The 24,050-nt window shown below is 33.8% G+C and overlaps 1 protein-coding gene across 5 annotated transcripts in view; it reads right to left on the bottom strand.

Moving 5' to 3' along the window:
* Window positions 1–23,761, bottom strand: part of LOC123548325 (dynein axonemal heavy chain 5-like) — a 146,568-nt gene extending 122,807 nt beyond the window's left edge. For 2 of the 5 annotated variants that reach the window (XM_045335501.2, XM_053546531.1), the window contains exon 1: window positions 3,034–3,440. In XM_045335501.2, the coding sequence (XP_045191436.2) occupies window positions 3,034–3,333 (300 nt within the window). In that variant the 5' untranslated portion in view covers window positions 3,334–3,440. Of the gene's footprint in view, window positions 1–3,033; window positions 3,441–9,393; window positions 9,529–23,412 lie in introns of those variants that run through there. The other 3 variants (XM_053546534.1, XM_053546536.1, XM_053546532.1) reach the window with 3 other exon arrangements.
* Between the last annotated feature and the right edge of the window lie 289 nt (window positions 23,762–24,050).

Here is a 24,050-nt window from a genome sequence, read left to right as displayed (position 1 = left end):
CTTGACGTTGATCTTTTAAGTTTTTCTCAGGTCACAGTTGGTAGTGTTGCTAGCATTTTCGAGCTCCGCGGGCTTTTTTGCACCAAGAAACATGTTATTTCCTCTCCATTTTCACAGAATTTTGCAAATTACATTTTTCCAAAATGAAAACAAATATTGCCTAGACGCTTACTTACATATCCGATAATTACTTTTGTATAAAGCGACAAGCGTCTAGAAGCAGTCACGTGATTATCGGTAAATTAACTGCCCGAAAGGAGTTTTTAAAGAGAAAAGGACAGTTTGAGCGAATTCCCCGATTTTCGAACGTGATCGCAAAAATATTCGAGTGCCATGATTTTCTACTCGCATTTTTTTATTCTTACTCGAATTTTGCGAGTTAGTGACCGTTAAATTCGATCCCTGAGTTAGAAATTGTTGAAAGTCAATACAAAAAAAACGTGAACTTTGTAAATTTGCAACAAAGTGGTAGATCATATTGTTTAAACCATCATAAGTGTTATCATGCTACACAAACAAGAGAGCCCTGACAGCCCTAGAATGCTCACCTGAATTTTGCAGGTCAAAGAGGTATAACAAAAGCTGTCCAGAAGACAGTAGCTCCACTGTATTAGTTGAACAAGGCCCATAACTTAAATTAGCGAGACTTACTTAACTGAGTCATTTTGTTATAATATATTACAAATTTACATTATATTGTTAAATTGATGACAACTTGCATGCAATACTTTTGCATGTAAAACTTCAGTCAGATAGGGGCCATAATTTGAATTAATTACAATCAAGTTCTCTGACAGAGGAGTAGGGTTTCAATCCAATACATGTAGTTGTTTCTTCATAGTTGCAGGCCTGTAAAACTTACCTATTTTTTTTTTGTGACAGACTTCCTCCTGTGAAAAAGGTTCATGAACTTCATGAATTTATTCATGAAATAGTTCATGAATAAATTTTCATGAGAATCAAATTTTATGTTTCATGAATTTCGATATTCATGAAATTTTTCATGAATTAAAAATAATACATGAACAAGTTCATGAATATTGAAATTCATGAAACATAAATTTTGATTCTCATGAATATTTATTCATGAATTTTAATTCATGAACAAATTCATGAATATTGAAATTCATGAAACATAAATTTTGATTTTCATGAATTTTTATTCATGAACTTGATATTCATGAACTTGTTCATGAATTAAAAATAATACCTGAATTTTAATTTATACTGAAATTCATGAAACATAAATTTTGATTTTCATGAATATTTATTCATGAATTATTTTTGTAAAAAAAAGAAAAAGTTCATGAACTTATTCATGAACAAATTCATGAACTAGTCAAGGAAACCTGGTAGGAGTGTAACACTATGAAACCTGAGAGATCTGCATGTAATGGAATTCTTTTAACAATTTTGGTAGAGCTTGATACAAGAAAAAATCCTGTAGGTCAAAGTGTTGTTCAGTTAGCCTGGTCAAGACTGTTTTTTTTTTAGTCTCTCTTGAGTCACTGTGACAATGACATTTTCCACCCTCGACAAATGACATGTTGAGTAAAACAGTAAACTAGAGTGGGATTGGGAGCATAATAAGAAGTAAACAATTGCTGTATAAAATACAAAACATTAAGTTAAACTTTGTATTATTTACTTTAATCTCAAGATCGAAATTCAGATACTAGCTTTGCTCAGGGTCGTGAAAACTTGTGACATTTTAAAAGGATTTTATTTTTTTTAAATGATTTATAACAACACCATAATTACTTATTTGATTTTCAGTATACTCATGTTCCTTTTAAACCATTCCTAACTGTAGTATGATAATTATTTCCTTCTTATTTGCTGCACAAACTTCTCAAAAATTGCTGAATCCCAACATGCAACAAAATAATGGAAACTAATCATGTTACATTATGAATTTAATGTTCATGAACATTCATGGAAAGTTCATGAACTTATTTATTGTAAAAGGTAATAAACCTAAGTTTTATATTTAATGAATGAACAATTCAGAAACTCACAATTGGCTTCAAGAACTGGTTACACTGATTTAGAAAAAGGTTTGAATTTTAGTACTTTTAATGAACCTGTGTTCATGAACAATTTTGGTTCTTAGTCTTAGTCTAGACCAACAGTAACTGTTCAGGAACTGGTAAAGTTCTATAAGTTCTTGAACTTTTGCAGTTTTTGAACCAATGTTCAAGAACTATCATTGTTCTAGAATCACAGTCTAAGAACTGTTATGCTGGTTCAAGAACAGTTCTTTAAGTTCTTCAGAAGTTCTTGAATGTTCAAGAACTTAATACTAGTTCTAGAACATTTTTACAGGGTCATAACCCTATAGTTCCTGAATCACAATTTCAATCATTATCTGAATTTCATTTTCAAGTTCATGAATTTCTTAAATTATTTAATGGATTTTCTGAAATGTTCATGAACTAGATTTACAAGTTCATGAAATGAAAGTAATATTCTTGAACTTGAGACTTCATGAATTTAAGTTAGTGACTTTTCCTTGTAGTTCATGAACTTTTCTGATAATTCATGAATTCTTAAAAATTCATGATAAATTCATGAAGTTCATGAACCTTTTTCACAGGGGATCTGCAACTAATTACAGAACTGACAAATCTTCAATAAATGAGCCATGACATTGAGCATCAATTAAATCTTTAAACATTGACTAATTTTGACATCTCAAAAAATCCCCTCAAAATAAACCTGCCATACCTAAACATAATTGTGCATTAGACAGAATTGTGAAAATTGACAATGCTTTGGCATTTTATTCAAAATTACTGAAATTGTGTTACTTTTTTTCATCTTATTTTGACCAAAACAAATGCATCGGATTTTTGTCATGGATTAACTTACTATCGGGCACTATTTGTACTGGCTGAGGTGGAAATTTGACTGATTCTCAAATATTCTCATTCAGATATAATTTACTAAGTTATAAACAATCTCACACAGTAACTGAAGGAAATAATTTGAATTTCATAGAATTAGCATTCATCACAACCTTGAATATCTTACCTTATCCTTGATCAATTTTTCAGGGGCTGTCATAAAACTTGTTTTACGTCCCATCACGCTATAACTGCTAACTTTGCGGTTAGAATCACTAGGTCGCCTTTGGACTCCATCGTGATGCTCCCCACTTACGCGCCTAAGTCCGTACTCTGTACTCACTTTACGAATAGGACCTTGTCCTTCCTGACTGACCCTCCGCATGGGTCCCGACTCACTAATTGTAGCAAGATGGCCACCATGTTCGGCAATGTTTGGAGGCTGCAAGGCAGCGCTTATCTTGCGTTTCGGTTTTTCTTGACTCATTTTATAACCTTACTATTCAGAATGCGAGTCGTAACATTACTTTCCACATATTTTCACTCACTAAAATTCACACAATGTTTCAGTTTATTCCAAGTAGTACTTTGGTACTTGTATCTTTCTGTCACTAACTTGTTACACCAGAAAATTGAGAAAAACAGCATTAACAACTTCATATTGTGACATTAGATAACCTCCTAATAAATTATTCGAATTTCAAATGCTCTCGGATTTATATAGATCTGAAACTGATTTACTGGCTTATCTCTTTATTTCTTTTTTCAGTAAAACAAATACTTACTTTGTCTGTTTTGAAAGTAACAAATGAACTAAACTGATAAAAAATGGACTTATTTCAAGTTTTTAAAGATGTTTCAAGGATATAGCACTCGAAAAAAAACATCACATAAATCTCCAGTTCAAATGTAATAATTAAGAAAAATAAAAAATGATATTTAAACAATCTACAAGATTCAATGATATTATTGATTATATATATATTTTTTTTATAATATTTCCTCTATTCCATTAATATTCAAATTTTAAATTAGTGAAAAACTGTCAAAAATATGTCAGTTTTTTAAAATTCCAAACTGACATGGAATTTAAGAGTTGACATCTATAAATAAAATTCTGCATACCTCTTACCATTGTCATCATGAAAATACTTCAGTTACTAAGATTTTTTTTTAATAACTTAAGACACTGAATTCAGATTAATCATTACATATCAAAATTTTGTTGTCTATGGAAAAATTGATCACGCGCATGTAATAAATTATTATCCGATTTGTTATTTTCAAACTGAGTGTTTCAAAATATTCTGTCAAATGAATGCACAACTATTTAATTAATCAAAAAAATTTATCGGTAAAGTCACTATCCTCTTTTATTAAAAAAAAAAATAGAGACAGTTTTGTGTTTTGATGCCGATGATAACAAAAAGATGTTTAAGCCAAAGAAATGCTGTTTCAAAAGAACACGCCCTCCAATGTACTTTTGCAGATGTTTGACCTCATTTCTTAAATAGGGGCCTTACTGTGAAATAGAAATCTGTCAAAGATTTAAGAAAAATCGAAACTTCTTATCAGTGTGGAAAAGCTAATCACAGTATGAAAGCAAAGCTCATACAATGTGTCAATGGAAAAAAGAGAAAAGGTTAAAATGATACTAAGATGGCCTGCAAACATACCAAGTGATTACGGTATTTGGCTCAAAGATTATGGCATTTATTCTGTAGTAAACACATTCCAGTTAAACAACAATACTTATCTCGAAATTACGCATTATTCCATTCACTCCACTTTACTTATCTTGAGTTATCTTGAGGTCACAGTTGGTGGAAACATTTTTTCATGAACCTTAATCATTGGTATAATAAAAAACATATATTTCTATGATGTTTTGATTGAAATTAAATACACAGCGCTATAAAAAGAACTGGCACTTCTATATTTTCCGCAATCTCTGACGCAAAACTTGGGTTTGCAAATGATGTCATCACAAAGTTTTCAAAATAATATAAAAAAAAAGTTGCTCCAAAACAAACATCATTTCATGCACCCTTTACAAATACTCCTTCTACAAATGCTAAGGATTTTATTGGATCACAATTTACACCACCAACACAACTGTTTTAAATATCTCAATAACGATACCAAGCCCGCCCGCTTAGCTCAGTAGGTAGAGCGTCGGTCTACGGATCGCGGGGTCGTGAGTTCGATCCTCGGGCGGGGCGTATGTTCTCCGTGACTATTTGATAAACGACATTGTGTCTGAAATCATTAGTCCTCCACCTCTGATTCATGTGGGGAAGTTGGCAGTTACTTGCGGAGAACAGGTTTGTACTGGTACAGAATCCAGGAACACTGGTTAGGTTAACTGCCCGCCGTTACATGACTGAAATACTGTTGAAAAACGGCGTTAAACCCAAAACAAACAAACAAACAAAACAATAACGATACCAAAGAAATATATAAATAACCAACGGTTGCAGTATCTGAATTATCAAATACCAAAAAAAAAAAAAATTATAAGAAATGCATTCGTTGTATATAACACCAGGTGAAAATTCAAAAGCAATGTTCAAATTTATGTGAAAAATCTTTGAATAAAACTAGTTTTTAAGTAGGATTTCATGCCAAGAAGAAATATCTAATAATTTGTTACTTTCATCGCATTTGTTACATTCCATTTCACCAACACAGACCGTCTGTATCTTTAAATAATTTGAAGCGAAAGATTCAATTTCAATTGAACAAGAAAACGAAATAAAAATTCAAGTATTAAAACGAAATTCCCATAGGAAAGAAAATAGCTAAAACAACCATAAGCATTCCAATAAAAAAATAATCCATGAATGTCTGTCTCAAAACGGTCCGCATATTCTCCATTAATTATTATCACATTTAGGCGTATAAAAAGGTGCTATATTATAAATAAAAAATTGCTACATTACGATTACTTTCATAGACAAAAGTTGCCATATTACTGATAAAGTTTAGTTTGTAAGTTGTTTGTCACGCTATAGAAACAAATGTGGCTCATTCTTCAATGTGTTTCGTCATTTAAGTCTAGTTTTTCACAGGAAAAGTGAAATTTCTGGCGGCGTTACTATTGAAATCGGACAACAAACCTGAGACGGTATCTTACAGTGGGATTACTCTGACCCGTATCTGTTATAATGTTATTCAATTAACAATAATTTCTGTCTGCCATATTTCTATTAGTAATGCAAAAACTAACGTAAAACTTCACAGATATTTCATTTACGTGCAAACATTCACATTTTGTTCAAGAATATCTATGGAATACTGTATGAACTTAGTGACATTTTATATTTACTGCAGCGAAATTTTTTAATTTAGCCATGCACTCAATGAATATTTCCTGACAAATTATGGAACAGGTACCATGGATTTTGAAGACTGCCGTCTCTCACACCAGTTTCAAAATCAGAAGTTTGGGATTCTGCACTAACATGAATTCATATCCCTCCATAAGAATGAGCTATGACATGCAGAACAAGTGAATGAAGTATTGCCATGCAATACAAAGTCCCCTACTGGAAGGCACCTAATTTTCTCTACTGCAATATAACATAATGAACTGATATCTGTCAATGATGTATAAACAATATTGTACTACATATACAATATGTTATAACAACACACTTGGATTAAAATGTGCATATATAAAAACCCACAGTTGTTTTCATATTGAATTTTTTGGCTGATTATAAAAATGTTATCATGTAAGTTATTTATAGTAACAACAAAGGGAAATTAATCTTTAAAAAAAAAAAAAAAAAAAAAAAAAAAAATCTATATAATATAAGTCCACAAGAAACCCTTTACCAGGTAGAGATAGGTCAAAATACACCTAAAAATTGGATGTAACATGCATGCTGTACCACAGAAAAGTGGTCTCGATTTTTCTCTACCGCCAGTAATAAAAAAGTTACAATAAAATCTATTTATAGTAACAACAAAGGGACGTAATTCTAAAAACAAGGGTGCCTCATGGTGGTGAACACTTGTTCCAAGTTACATCAAAATCCCTCCATGCATGAAGAAGAAATGTTCCGTACAAAGTCATTCTTGAATTTGACCTTTGACCTCTAAATATCACCTTGACCTTAGACCTAGGGACCTGGTTCTTGCGCATGACATGTTGTCTCATCCAGGGGAATATTTGTGCCAACTGATATCTAAATCCTGCTTTGCATGACAAAGTTATAGACCGGACAGGAAAAAAATCCTCTTGACCTTTGATCTCAAAGTGTGACCTTGACCTTTAAGCTAGGGTACTGGGTGTTGTGCATGACATGTCGTCTCATCATGGGAAACATTTGTGCCAAGTAATATTAAAATCCCTTCATGGATGGCACAGTTATGGACGGGACAGGAAAAAAACTCTGTTGACCTTTGACCCCCAATTGTGACCTTGACCTTTGAGCTAGGGGTCCGGGATTTGCGCATGACACGTCGTCTCATCATGGGGAACACTTGTGCTAAGTGATATTAAAATCCCTTAATGAATGTCAGAGTTATGGACCGGACACGAAACAGACCCTGTTCATGCTATGTTAACATTTGACTGTTTAGTGTGACCTTGACCTTTGAGCTAGGGGTCTGAAAGTTGTGCATGACACATCGTCTTATTATGAGGTACATTTCTGCCAAGTAATATTAAAATCCCTTCATAGATGGGAGAGTTATGGACCGGACAGGAAAAAAGCCTTGTTGACCTTTGACCTCCAATTGTGACCTTGACCTTTAAGCTAGGGGTCCAGGTTTTGCGCATGACACGTCCTCTCCTCATGGGGAACATTTGTGCCAAGTAATATTAAAATCTCTTCATGGATGGGAGAGTTATGGACCGGACAGGAAAAAAGCCCTGTTGACCTTTGACCTCAAATTGTGACCTTGACCTTTGAGCTAGGGGTCCGGGATTTGCGCATGACACATCATCTCATCATGGGGAACATTTGTGCCAAGTAATACTAAAATCCCTTCAAGGATGGGAGAGTTGTGGACCGGACAGGAAAAAAGCCCTGTCGACTTTTGTCCTCCAATTGTGACCTTGACCTTTGAGCTAGGGGTCCAGGTTTTGCGCATGACACGTCGTCTCATCATGGGGAACATTTGTGCCAAGTAATATTAAAATCCCTTCATGGATGACAGAGTTATGGACCGGACACGAAATTGCGGACGGATGGACGGACGGACAGACGGACGGAGGGACGGACGGACGGACAGACGGACGGACGGAATGACGGAAAAGTGCATTCCTATAGTCCCCGAAACTGGTTTTCAACCAGTAGGGGACTAATAACTAATCATAATGTACTGTCACAAAGCTATCAGGGCATTATTTGGTTATCTCCCCTTACAAAACATCAGCCATTTGCAGCAGATTATAATTTTTTCTGCAATAACAAAACACACTGAACTTTTTTTTGTAACTTGACAATGACAGTGATAACATATGCAGGGATTCATAAATTTTGAAACCTCAGTAGGTCTGAGATGAAACATTTATAGCAGTCAGTCCAGTCAGAAATGAAGTATGTTTGCAACCATCAAAGAAGTATACACCACGGGGCCCAAATACAGAAGCCACACATGCTGGGTGGAAATGAAAAGGATAACATGTTTGGACACAACAACTTCTTGTTGGCAGATTTCTTTTTTTCTGACCACTGCTTTGTATTCCTTTTCATAAATGTCTGAATAGTGAGTAAGAACTGCCTAATGACAGCCCTTCCACCTAATACTAGCTTACAAGCAAAAGCTTTAGCAACTTTCTTTGCTGAAAAAGGGCATAATTTTGCCAAAATGTAAGCCAGAGTTATGAAATTTGCCATGTGAGGTAATCTCAGAATGCAAAAGATATCTGTGAAGATTAAAAGCACTTAGACAAGTAGTTTTAGAGTAACCTCTTACAAGCAAAACATTTGGCTGACGCAGATACCGACAACAGTAGAGGTAAGAATCTGACTAAAACCAAGAAACTAGCAATTTCCCAAGGCTTGTCATATGGTTCAACAATGATTATTGAACAAAATAAGTAAATCAATGTTTCAGCTATCAATCGGTTAGGATTAAAAAAAAACAAGCGCATTCAAGTTCTCATAAAAGCACAGTAGAAAATGTTCTTTCAACATAACATGTAATGATTGTTTGCTTGACTTCTGACCATTTATTGTATGCACTGTTAAGTATGGTGACCACAGTCAAGTCAATTTGATACCTTGCAGTATGTTATGACTAGGTATTTTCTCAGACACAATCAAGAAGCTTTACAATGCTTAACCCTACTTACAGACTCAACAAATATAGAACATGTCTACAACAGAACCAATATAATAGCCCAGCTCTCAGAAAATCTACTGAATGCATGTACAATATCATCAGCTTTGACAATTTTTTGTCTTGGAACCTACGAATCTGCAAAAAATTTCCTTTTAGTACTAACAGAAATATCATTTCTAACACTATAATATGATATGGTTTCAGAACAATACTGTCCCGAGAATTTTCTTACCAAGAAATAACTTACCCGTACTATTTTATCAGGTATAACAAAGACGCTTTGTCTTCGTTTATACTGCATTTTCTTGTCCTCGTCAGAAGCCATGTTTCGTTCATTCCAGTTTTACGTAAACACTATTCCAGCATTGATTCTTGGCCTTAAACAACTTTATTAAGAAACATAAACCTTACATTAAACACCAGGAATGACAATCAAAGCTCAGTAATGAACACTAAAGTCAGTGTACAACACTCAAAGCCAAGTAACGGCAATGTTGTTGTGAGGGCAATAATCCTTAGTGATTGAAGCTTTTATGCAAATGAGGCATCCACGAAGATTTTACAGACTACTACAGAAATATAATGGAGGAACTCATCTGTTCGTCACATCTTATAAATATTCCAAAAGCTGAAAGCTGTAGACTACGTGCACTTTAAAATTTCCCAACTCATCTTCACATACCCTTGAAATTAATTCGGCAACAATTTTTTGCGCAAAAATGATCTATTGGTAAATGAAGTGTAACTGGATGTGAGAAACATTTGTGGGATAATAAAGTCTGTGGCTGTTGATGGATCATCAATAAATATTCAATGATAAATTTATTCAGTAATGTATTTACATACCTGCTTCTTTTGAATTTCTCTCTCAAAAGCAAACAATTTATTGATTGTAATTTCTTTTTAAAAAGTCAAAAATCAATCAATGAATATCATTTATTATGAGTGATGAATTAGTCAGGCATTTCAGAATATATATATATTCAAATCAGCTCATAAACTGCAATCACACTTAAAATGACATTATAAGGTGTAAGGAAGGTAATCATTTTAAGCTCTTCATTTGAGTGATTTCTACAGAAGTCAGGTTCAATATGAATATACATTATAGAATAGCCAATACCTTTTTTATCATCAATTTATTTTCCCAAGTTTTCTTTGATCTCATATGCTGAATTCTCAAAGAAGTGGAGAAAGGGAGCCAAGTATTCAGTAATTTTATAGAATGTTTTCAATAAACCCAAACAAATAACTGCAACACACAGTAAAACACGAGTTCCATAAAGTGGGACAATATATGCCCAAAGTTTTAGATCTAAGAGGTTGTAAAATAAAAATTTTTTTTTTTTTGGGGTAGTTGTGCTTAGGTTTGTATGTGGGGGTGAGGATTAATGTGGCAGTGGGTAGGGGTGTGTGGGGTCCTGATGCTAAGGCATAAGCAACTTTTTAAAAGTGAAAAAAAAACCCAAGGGCTGTCAATAAAACAGTGCTCAAGCATTTGACAGCTTCTAAATCAAACAGGAGCCATAACTTGGCAAAACTTGTGTAACTGAGTTATTTTAGTACAATTAAGTGCAAATTTAGATTTTATTATGGCAATGACAACAACTTGCATGCAAAACATCTACTACATTTTCAAAGTCAGAAAAGGGCCATAATTTAAATTATTCAGTCAAGTGTTGTTTAACTTGATTATTTCAGTAGGTCTGATTAACTGGGAAGCACTGTGTGAAGTTTCATTCCAGTACATGTAGTTGTTGCTGTTTATTGTTGGGTTTAACGTCACACTAAAACAATAATAGGTCACACGGCAACTTTCCAGTTTTTGACGGTGGAGGAAGACCCCACGTGCCAATCCAAACATAATTTCATCACAGGTGGGCACATAGGCAGAACCATTGTCCTTCCATTATACGACATCTGGAGGAAGAATTCTAAAACCAAAACGAGGTTTCGAACCCACATTGGTGTGAGCAAGTGATTTTAAGTTAGTGACCTTAACCACTCAGCCACAGAGCTCCCTATTTCACAGTGGCGATACCCTGGGTAAGCAGGGGTGCAAAATGGCGGCGGAATCTCTTAATTCAGGTAACATTTTCATTATTACTGTCTTAATACTTAACCAATTTTAACGAAATAAAGACGAGTGCTATAAAGCTTGGGCTCCTGAGTTTCGTAGCTTTTGTGACATGTTCCAAAGCTGTTGTAGAACTTTAGCAAGTGAAATCGCCAGTTTTCGGCAATTCCGGGCAATTGAAAGGAAATGTTATGTGGGGGAGGTGTTTTCATTATGTTATGTGGGGGTGCTTTTGACATGTGGGGGTGACTTAACTGGCTGCTAGGCTGCTAGAGGCATGCAGTGATATGATCATTTTATATATAAAGTATATATAATATGGATAGAAATTATCCCAGTGGAAAAAAAAACGTTTCAAGAATTTTTCATTTTGAAGGTGGATGTGAAGTAAACATATAAATGCTTTATACGGACACATTTGGGTATATATCTCTGGAACATATTGTCAACTCCGTCCGCTCAGATTCGTACTTGTATTTTGATAATATTTCCTGTGTTTTTATCCCTGTATCCGTTAAATCGGGGGCAATATCTTTGTTGGCCTCTCTCTCTCTCTCTCTCTCTCTCTCTCCTCTCTCACAAAACGTAAACATATCATATAAATAATTCATTTCTTAATTGATGTCTTTGAAACTCACATACTTTACTCTTTGTCATATTACCTTTACATTGATATATAGACGTGTTACCATGACCTTCAAGATAACTTTTTCACGGTAAGACACTTGGCAACTTTCCTATTTATCAAATTAATGCTAATGAATGATTCATTTCTTTATATATATATATATATATTTGAAACTCACACATGCTTCTCCTTGCTTAAAAATATAAACTCGGCATTCAAGATAACAGTTTCTTTTTCGAGGCCAAACACTTAGCAAACTTCTCAAGTTTTACCATTATTGTTTCATTTCTTTATGAAATCCTTCCATATTCACACATCCCATTCATTGTACATGCCCATTACATTGGTAAATAAACATTTGACCTTGGTCTTCGTTTTGGCGTATTTATACGTCAAGCACTTAGCTCTTTTTCCAGCTTCATATTTCAAAGGGGGCATTGTGCTTCAAAAACACATCTTGTTTTTCTTAGTTTTCTCACATACTTATAGGCAGTTAGCGTACACCATGCCCCACCTACCAAATATTTTATTTTGTTTTTGGTGCTACGAGTGCCGTGGCAGCAATATTCCCTTATCTAATTTTCTGACTGTTTTAACTTTGAAAAAAATGAAGAAGAACGTGTTAGTATATTTATTCATTATAACGTAAACAGAAATATATAGTGAAAGTCAAAATCGTAGCATGATATTTCAAACCGAATTGTTGTATATTGTTCCGGACAGAAATTTAGCCTGTGTATGTGAAAGAGTTTGACCCATCAAAATACTGTTCGAACGGCCAATTATTTCCCCTATGTACTAACAGTAAATTTATACGGGCCAACACGGTTCTTGCAATTGAAAAACAAGAGCACCGCCTTGCGGGTGCTGACGCTCATCTGATTTTTTTTCGTGTAATAGAAATATTGTCCTACCCATGATTTTCTAAGTCTAAAAAGGGCCATCATTCTTGCAAAAAGCAGGATAGAGTTATGTTTCTTGATGTTTAGTGTCCACTTATGATGGTGAAAAACTGTTGCAAGTTTTAAAGCAATAGCTTTGATAGTTTATGAGAAAAGTTGACTTTTAAACATAATACTCAACCAAGAAAATGATTTTCTAAGTCCAAAAGGGGCAATAATTATTGCAAAAAGCAGGATGGAGTTATGTTGCTTGCTGTACAGGGTCAGCTTATGATGGTGAACAAGTGTTGCAAGTTTCAAAGCAATAGCTTTGATAGTTTAAGAGAAAAAGTTGACCTAAACATAAAACTTAACCAAGAAATCTGATATTTTCTAAGTCCAAAAGGGGCCATAAATCTTGCAAAAAGCAGGATGGAGTTATGTTTCTTGCTGTACAGGGTCAACTTATGATGGTGAACAAGTGTTGCAAGTTTTAAAGCAATAGCTTTGACAGTTTAGGAGAAAAGCTGACCTAAACATAAAACTTAACCAAGAAAACTGATTTTCTAAGTCCAAAAGGGGCAATAATTCTTGCAAAAAGCAAGATGGAGCTATGTTTCTTGATGTACAGGGTCTGCTTATGATGGTGAACAAGTATTCCAAGTTTCAAAGCAATAGCTTTGATAGTTTAGGAGAAAAGTTGACCTAAACATAAAACTTAACCAAGAAATCTGATATTTTCTAAGTACAAAAGGGGCCATAAATCTTGCAAAAATCAAGATGGAGTTATGTTTCTTGCTATACAGGGTCAGCTTATGATGGTGAACAAGTATTCCAAGTTTCAAAGCAATAGCTTTGATAGTTTAGGAGAAAAGCTGACCTAAACATAAAACTTAACCAGGCAACGCCGACGCAGACGCCAACGCCGACGCCGACAACCGCTCAAGTGATGACAATAACTCATCATTTTTTTTTCAAAAAATCAGATGAGCTAAAAAAGAATTGAAAGGTTCTATTCAATAATATTATGTTTTACGTGCAGTTTCTTTTTAAAATAAGGAGGAAGATAGTGATATCGAAAATGTTTAAAATCGTTATTTAGACAACTGCTTTACCACTTAGAACCACAGAATATTTTAAGTTTCAACTGTCATGACTATATTTCAGTACAATACAACTTCTAATGCCATCTTTAATATTTTTTTTAAGAGATTTTATGAATGTTACCATACGCCGCTTTTTTGTCGATGGATTGTTCAGTTTACATTACAGCCAAGCTGACAAAGGTTATGGGGAATTTAATTATTTCCGATTTTTAAACGCAAAGATCAAAGTAAAATGAAGGACATTGTCATACTTAAATACATCAAAGTGAACATCTTGTCACAAGAATTGGTATTTGTGAATATGAGTCAAATGTGTGAAGTAATAAAAAACATTACAGCAAACTAACTGTTTTTAGCGTTTAAACAGTAGATGTCAAATATCAGATGGACATCAAAATGACTATGTTCTGACTTTTAAAAGTAAAGGTGAAAAGGCAAATAAAGGTAAAGGTCAAATATTAAAGAATATATTCGTTTGATTATTAGCCAAATCGGTCAAGTACTAATTTAGAACAAGTTATGGCCAAATTTAATATAATAGATCCAGGCCCCTTATGACACCTATAGCTTTATATGCACTCTCCAAAGGCCATAGCAGTATCGTGATCAAGTTTCAAGTTTCTAGTGCCAACGATGTATGAGGAGAAACATGCAAGGACGGACATCATCACAATATATATTGACATATAATATGCCTTTAACGGTTCAAAGTATTTTTCGCTGGCTTTATTTGTCCGTATTATTGCGTGTCTCTAGCAGCCAGTTAAGTCACACCCACATGTCAAAAGCACCCCCACATAACATAATGAAAACACCTCCCCCACATAGCATTTCCTTTCAATCGCCCGGAATTGCCAAAAACTGACGATTTCACTTGCTAAAGTTCTACAACAGCTTTGGAACATGTCAAGCCCGGTTCCGCCCTACAAGCCATTTTTCGAAACACACGCGGATAGTTGGTTTAGTCATTTTCATAAAAATGCCCCCCTACATAGCAGTTGCATTTTTCCCGTCAGAATATGCTGTTGCACTTTTAACAAAAACTACAAAACTCAGGAGCCCAAGCTTTATAGCCGAGGGTGTAGTATTCTTATGAGCGGGCACTCCTCTTTATTTCGTTAAAATTGGTTAAGTATTAAGACAGTAATAATGAAAAATGTTACCTGAATCGAGAGATTCCGCCGTCATTTTGCACCCCTGCATACCCAGGGTATCGCCACCGTGTATTTGTTACTCTGATACAGCCTGACTAGTAGTTTCATACAAAACTCTTACCAAATTTTCTATGTCTAAAAGGGCCATAATTGCATCATTTAAATTCAACCAAGAGTTATCTATCTCGGTTATTTCTGTAGGTTTGATGACTGGGAAGCATTGTATGAAGTTTCAATTTAATAGACACAGTTATTACTGAGATACAGCTTGACTGGTAGTTTCATTCAAAACTCTTACCAAATTTTCTATGTCTAAAAGGGCCATAATTGCATCATTTAAATTCAACCAAGAGTTATCTATCTTGGTGATTACTGTAGGTTTGATGACTGGGAAGCATTGTATGAAGTTTCAATTTAATAGACACAGTTATTACTGAGATACAGCTTGACTGGTAGTTTCATGCAAAACTCTTCCAAAAAAGAAACTGCCATGATCTGAATTAAAATCAACCCAGGGTCATCTAACTTGATTATTTCAATAAGTTTGAAGACTACGAAGCCTTGTGCTAAGTTTCAATCCATTACATTCAAAGTCTTTGCAATCTGAACACAAAATTTTAACCAAGGTGTGATGCTACACATGGAAAGATGGTTCAAGTAATACTGTAAATCCAGGATTATTCGTGGAGTTTTAATTTCCACTATTTTTCACGAATCGGGTGCATCGCGAATTCATAAATCCGCGTAAATTTCCTTCCATAACATACAGACATATCTGAAAAGAATGTCCGAAATACGGTCAAGTTCAGCAATGAGTACTAGCCGCTTGTACACGATGTTTATTGAATGAATTTATTTTGATATATTACGAATAAGTGTAATAACAAGAGCTGTCACAGGAGACAGCGCGCTAGACTATTTCAATGCTGGATAGTGAAACTGGGCACATCTGAGGAAGCTGGAGCTGTCACAGGAGTGTTTAATGACTCAAATGTGGATGAAGATATTGGACAATAGCTTAAGTCTCAAAACATTAAATCAGTATAAAAGGAACATAATTCATGGGAAACTTCTGCAAAAGTAATGCACCATGTGTCATATCATGCTGCTAATAATTCGAAACAACTACTTTAAGTTTAAATAAAATCTCTTTAGTACTACTGGAGATATAGCAAAAGTGCATCACAACTTGAACCGGAAATTCTATTAGTACAAAGAGGGTATAACTCAGAACGAACTGGTGCCAGCATTATCAAACTTGTGTTGTATGATAGTGATGAAGTGGGACAACCATTTTAAGTTTGATTAAATCCATTTAGTAACAACAGAGATATAAAAATTAAACTGAAATTCTAAGTAAAAAGGGGATATAACTTATAAACATATTTGTGCCAGAGTGACTGACCTTGTGCCATATGATGAGGATGATGATCTGGAAAAACTAATTCAACTTTTAATCAAATTTATTAAGTAATGACGAAGATTAAGTGAAAGTGCACCACAATTAACCTGACATTCTAAGTAAAAAGGGGGCATAATTCATGAAATATTGGTGCCAGAGTTGCAGCCCTTGTATCATATGATGTGGGTGATGATGTAGTACAACTAATCTAAGTTTGAATCAAATCCATTTGGTAAAAACAGAGATAAAGTGGAAGTGTATCAAAACTTTAACCTGAAATTTTAAGCAAAAAGGGGGATCATCAAAAAATATTGGTGCAAGAGTTATTGTCCTTGTGTCATATGATGAGGATGATGATGTGGTACAACTGTTTAAAGTTTTGAATCAAGTCTGTTTGGTAATAACATAGAGTGAAAGTGCATAAAAACTTTAACCTGAAATTTTAAGTAAAAAGGGGGATAACTTGTAAAATACAGATGTAACAGTTATGGCCCTTGTGTCAAATGACGTAGGTAATAATGATGAACAATTATTTTAAGTTTGAAAATCAAATCATTTCTGAAATAACAGAGATATAGTAAAAATGCATCAAAATTAACATAAAATTCTTAGCAAAAAGGGGGCATAATTCATGAAAAATTGGTGCCAGAGTTATGAACCTTGTGTCATATGATGTGGGTGATGATGTGGAACAACTATTTTAAGTCTGAATCAAATCCATTTAGTAATAACTGAGATAAAGTGAAAGTGCACCAATACTTTAACCTGAAAGTAAAAAGGGGCCCGGAAATAATTCATATAATATTGGTGCAAGAGTTATGACCCTTGTGCCATATGTTGTGGGTGATGATGAGGAACAACTATTTTTAAGTTTGAAGCAAATCCATCAAGTAATAACAAAGATAAAGAGAAAGTGCATCAAAACTTCAACCAAAGTGCGGATGCAGAAGGATGCCGACTCCAGGTCGAGTAGGATAGCTCTCCATACTTCTAATAGTCAAGCTAAAAATCCTTGAAACTACTTTTCATGTAGAATATACTGCTTAAAGACAGAATTAACGCTAAGGTCTAGAGGTTGGACGGCAGGGATGTATATAACACAATAACTTTGTTTTTTAACAGGTTACAGTGAGCATCTCCTTGATGAACTTTGTATGTGTCAAACAAGCAGAGCGCATGTTGCCTGAGGGGATGATCCATATCATCCTTTATCTTTTCGACAAACCTGAATTTTTTTACACATTTTGTTTAGGTAACAATAGGGATTAGCGGACAATTTATCACACCATTGTATCATACTTGTATGTAACAATAATGTTAGATAAGAACCATCGCGAATTTAAATTTCTGATCCTCCCTTCGTGAATTCATGTATCTGCGAAATAATTCAGGGTGGGGGAATTCGCGAAATAAAGATCACGAAATATAAAGTGATTTACAGTAAGGTATTCTATAAAATGGTTAATGGCCACTTATCAACATGCAACAGACAATCCTTGAGAACTTGAGCCCTACAGAGCTAAAAATGAAATGCCATAAGAATACCTATGAAATCAGGATTTTGTCAAAAGAAACAGAAGTTAAAATATTGCTTTATTCTCTCAGCAAAACCAGCATTTTTCTCCTAAAATGACCCTAAATTTCATGCAAATCACCTTTTTCCATATAAAAATTCATGTCTAAGGAATTCTAAAACCATCCATTAATTCAGAACAAACTCTCTGATATTTTAGAACAGGACATCATGTAAAATTATGAATATTCACAGAGAGAGAGGAGGCCAAGGAGGCCAAGAAGGCTAATTTTTCTGGATTTCGTGATTGCCTCAATCCATGAAATGAAATCCCAATAAACAAGTAAATTCCCATTTGTTTCGTATCAACAAATTCAAATCTCTACAAAATAGCCAATTATGCAAAAAACTATGGAATTTCATGCCTATGAAATTTTAATATACCCAGTAGATAATCATTATACTGGAATGCTGTACAAATATGTTATTATAAAAATTGCTTCCGAAATCAACAGGTATAGGAGGCATCCATTACTTACCTTATAACTGACCAAGACTTAAGTCTACGCTTGAGCATATATGGTTGCTTTTTGATTCTTTCAAACAAAGATTGTCTGCAATTTGATTTTCATAATGAAAAATAAAGAAATAAAAACAATACTTTACATAACTGTCAAAAAGATATTAATTTAAATAACATTCATTTATGATGCAATTAGCACTCTGAAACTTTCCAATATTTTTGCGTAAGGGAGGCTACCTGAACTTCATTTTTTTCCCTTTCTCTTAAGTTAGTTCCCTTTAACCGCTTTCAGCTAGTTGGGCATTTCACAAACACAATGTACTAATATGGTGACTTTCCAGCTTGTATGATGGAGGAAGACTCAATGTGCCCTTCCAAACACTATTTCTGGCATTGACGGGCACTGACTTTCCGTAAGCCAGATGGATGGCTTCCACACATAAAAGAATTCTACAACCAAGGCAGGGTTACGAACCCTTAATATCGAGTAGGGACAAGTGATTCAGTCATCAACCTCAACCCATGATCACAGTTGTTTTTTTTTAACATAGTTGTTTGGTATAAATTTAGTTTTCTTGTGTTTAGTGGGTCATATTATCTTCAGACATATACCATAACATCAAAACATACAGCAATTTTCTTTATGTGTATGTTATAAAGAAAGGTCAAATTTTATATATTTTACAATATTCTAACCTTTACCCTGCTAAATTTCTATAATGGACTTATCCATCTTTCAATTTGGACAGTACCATTAACTGTTAAAAGGGGTGCTTACAAAAAAAATACTGACTAAATGGCAAACAGTGCAAATCTTGATCAGACTGCACAGATGTACAACTGTGCAGTACATGTGTGCAGTCTGATCATGATCTATACTGGTCGCAAAGGCAGAATAAATGTCCAGCATGATAAGGGTCAATGACTTCTACTACTTGACTAACACCGTAAAGTATTAGTTTTACATACTGTACAAGACTTAGTATTGTTATTAATTTGTACTGTCTAAAATTCACAAGATAAATTTTATTTCAAATATTAATGACAGCTCTGTATTCATTTCAATCAATTTGACATAACGATCTGGAGGCATGAACCTTAATACAAAACAATTTAAAATATTGACCTTTCAAAGCATATAACAGTTGCATGTTACATGCACTTAGCACCAGGTTGTAATTTTTGTAAACAAAGCACAAAGTTGACTGGTTTAATTTAAAACTTCTGGCCTAACAACCTTGAAAATAATTACATGTAAACAAGTCAAATGAATCAAAACATGAAAAAGATTCGCTAAATTAATTTCATTGTTTGTACGATATTAATATCATTTAACAGAAAACTTATGTGAAACATAAAACTATAGATCAATCACCTGACCGATTTGTTATTCTGACACTTACTACCTGAAAAACAAGTGACATGCCTCTTTGTAAATGTTAATTTATTCAAAAAAATTTAAAAGTGCTTTCCAGCAAATGAAAACTGTAAATCATAAAATAGCCATTTTAGCCCAACCAAGAAATTTTGTGCCAATTTCACAGTAACTGATGTTTTACCAGTATGATTCCTCCTATCTCCAGCATCAAATGTGCATGATTTAATACAAACAATACAAACTGATACCTTTGTTCAGATTTTCAGCATTATTGCTCATCAGAAATTATGAAGGAAACTTCATGCATGCCTTTCCGATGACAATACCAACTGAGTGACATAGGTTCCGTAACTCTTGTTAACTTTTTGATGAAATTATGCACCTTTTTGTAGTTGTCCATTTTTCCCCCCAAAAAAGTTCTGTTGGCAATTTCAGTACAATTTCGTGTCTCATATCTGTTATTTTAGCATTTTTCAGTTGTCAATGCAGTTTATATGAGAAATGGTTACCGTGACTACTGGAGACTGCCTAAATCACAGTTTTCATATTGACACAAATTCATTGATGGCAAATTTAAAGATGAAATAAATTGAAATTTAATACATTTGTTGCAATTTAATGCTTTTGATTGACATAACCGGGAATTCCTCAAAATTAGACCCCCAAAAAACATATTAAGGGACAGTTTTTATTTGGGTATGTACTAGCCTTTTATCCAGGGAGGAATAATATGTTTAGCATTCCCTAGATTTATGTTAACACTTTTCAAATCATTTTCAATTGAAACTATCTGTACCTTATTGAATAAAGTATTTTTAGATCAATTTCATGGATTTAAACAAAATTTATACGACAAGTTAAGTATTTTGAAGGAAAAGTGATAAATTTGTTCCAAAGAAATTCTTATGAATGGTTATGTTGACTTTATACAAGCATAACAAATGGTAATCCAATAATCTAAGTTGATAATATGATCTGCTAATCCAAGCTAAATTGGGGTATAGCAACTGATTCAATTGAGGGTACTTAACTGATTAAATTGAGCTTGAAAATTAACATAAATTGAATTAGAAAAATTCTGAACAATCTAAAAGTCTGAACAATCTAGACAAAAAATTCTAGTTAACAGTATGCATAATTGTGCAAAAAGAAGTTTCAAGAATATATGAAGGCAGCTTTGCATGATAAAAATGGGGAAAGCAATTAAAAACTAGCTTAATGAATAATAGAAATGTCTGTGTTTCTTATAAATTTCTCATGGCAGAAAAGAATGGCTAAGAAACCTACAAGATAAAATTCCCTGATAAATCATCAATATTTCAGCATCTTAAATAGGAAACTGTGAGATTTAATCACCTAACTTGTGTAATCAACAGATGCTACAGAAATTGATTAAGTGATTAAAATACCAAGCAGGTGATTGATTAATTAATTAATGAATCAATCTTAATATTTTATTTTCGAGCACAAAAAGTCAGTGAGTGCTGTTAAAGAATTAGAACTTTCCAACATTTACTTTCTGAATGAGTCAATTAAAACAGCTCAATAAAATCTTTTTTTTTTTAAATAATTCTCTAAGATCAGTTATGACCACTATACTGGTCTAAATATTACAGTGTTTTTTGTTTTGTTTTTTCTGCAGAGAGGGGGTTGGGACTGAAGAGGAGTGCTGCGTTTTAATATTACAATATTCTGACACAATTTAGATCACAGTCATGGTGACTGCAGCTTTAACGATAAAGGCTGACACCAGGTGCCCGACTAGACATAATTTCTGAACCTGCATATTACCAATTAAGTCAATAGTTAACATGAAACATCAAGATATCAACATAATTGACCTCGGCATATTTGGAAACTGAAATAATTTGCATACTGGTGAAGTAATATTTCGGCAGAAACCATAATTGTGCCAATTAAACATAATTATGTGATAAATAGCCTAGAAGTAACCGCCTATTACTGTAAACAAAAATATAATACTTGTCAAGTGTACACATCAGAAGCCTTATAAAATCAGGCAATAAATTGTTCAAGCATTTTTGCATTACTAGGAAGATTGTAAAAGTAAGAGATCATGTTTGATCAGGATAAGTTCAATATTTGAACTATAAATAAATGAATTACTGTCTTTGACACTAAATCAATTGATATCCAGCAAACATGGATGATTACTACCTAGCCAACAACTGATCAATATTTACTATGCTGATTTCTGACGTGAACTAAATGGTGACATTTATCAACATGTATTGTTTCATTATCATGTGACAAAGTCATACGCTAATTTTGTAAAACAAATTATTTAAGCAACTGTCGGCAAAATCAGATGTAAAAAAAAACAACAACAACGTACTATTGAAAACGTAAGAGAGAAGACAATTATGGATTAGTGCAATGTACATAAATTTATCCATGAATCCACTGAAACAGTGTGGTCCCAAAGAAAGCATAGGTCATAAAAAAAAAAAATTCAGATAATTTATGACAAAATTAATATCTTTTAACATTGATTTTTAAGCCATAATTTTGAGCTTAAACTTGAAAAAATACAAGCCAGGTTCCTCAAATAGTTTCAGACTATGCTTGAAATTAGAACAATTTTAAAGTCAATTTTGGCTGATGGACAGGTTGTTGCTAGGGAAGGTCCATCTGTTTTATATACTTATCTTTTTAATGTTGAAAGTTTTGGGATTTTGTACAAGATGATAATTTAAAAAAAAAAACGTATTCTAAGCAACAGAAAAACTTTATAGTGATTTCAAGTATAAGTAGATCTATACAAGGATTTTTTTCTTTTTTAAACTAGTGGTTTGTATATTTTTCAATTCTTCTTTTTGATGTTTATTTTGGGCTGGCTGCATGGGTTACCCAAGGCTGGATGAACACCTGTGATCCTGAATGACTAAGGCTAAAGCCAGCAGCACCCAATCCCCAAAAAATAAACATTAGAAAATAAACGGTTACTAAATATTATGTTAAATTTTTCTTTTTAATAGATCTAACAATATTCACTCCTGGACACCTTTTTAAATTGCAGTGAACTAGCAGATGCACTGGCTAACAGGGCTTTAGATTCTTTCATACAGAGTTATTTAGGCCAAGGTCTGAATCTGGTTACTCCAAATGCAATTTGCACTTCTCAACCAAGCAGCAGTTTCATTAAGGACTGAAAATGGTACTTACTAGTTAGGGCACGGGTTTCACTAAGCTATAGAGGCTTGAAGTCTAGTTACTTTTCCTGTAGCAAAAAAAAAGTTCAAAGTGGGAGGAACCCCAGAGCTCGATCTTCCCCCTCTACTTTGGAACTTCCATGTGTACTTGGATAATTAAAGAAATCCCATGCCTACCTGTAAAAGGGTTCCAGCAAGTTATTTGGGATAAGGCAGTCTGTACAACTGGTTTTAATTATTGTTGTTGTTTCTTTTCATAAGTGCTACCAAGCTTCTCTTGTCTCACAAATGTGACAATAAATAACAGTTTCGTAAACTATTTCTACACTTCTTCTACACTACTGTTGCAAATTGTATACTATGTTTTGCATGTACAGGCAAATATTTTACTGCATTTAAACTTCGCATAAGTTCATTGAAAAACTTCAAACCTGTTTCTCTTTGATGTTCTCTCCTGTCGCAAGTGCCGCTAATCGTCCCTTGTTTTTCGTCCCGAGTCCCAGGGCACCGTGTCCCGCTGTTCCAGGACCCTGCTTGGTGTTTAGATCCAGCTTTTGTGTGTCAGACATTTACTAGCCGTCTATAAGCGAAATGAAAGTCTGATGTACAATCTCCCTTTAAAATGAATCAGTAGTAAACATAATTTTAACAGATAAACAATAATAATCTATCATCAATTAGCAGACGCACGCGTTGAATACCGCCATCTTGTTTACAAGTTACCATGAGAACACGCGAGATTTCCCGCACGTTTGTCAATTACCACAAATTTCAATAATTGTCAATTAAGAAGATTTGTCCTTTTGTCCAAAATAATATACAGCCTTCAAAAAATATCGATACAGGTTTTTGTAAGAAGATTAAGAAAATCAGTTTTTAAGTTTAAAGATAACTTTGCCTCGTGGAAAAGAGAGACAAAATGCAATATTTATAATTGTAGAAGATTATTGGCAGTTCGCGTTGTTAACAAAACCATTTCCGTGTGCTTTGTCACCTTTAATTGTTGTGAAGAAATGACCCTTAAAGTTTCACAAATTATTTTTATTTTCTTAAATCTTTATTTAAAATT

Source organism: Mercenaria mercenaria, chromosome 6, assembly GCF_021730395.1.
Source record: "Mercenaria mercenaria strain notata chromosome 6, MADL_Memer_1, whole genome shotgun sequence".
NCBI classification, from domain to species: Eukaryota; Metazoa; Mollusca; class Bivalvia; order Venerida; family Veneridae; genus Mercenaria; species Mercenaria mercenaria.
This window is presented reverse-complemented; position numbering and strand designations above follow the sequence as displayed.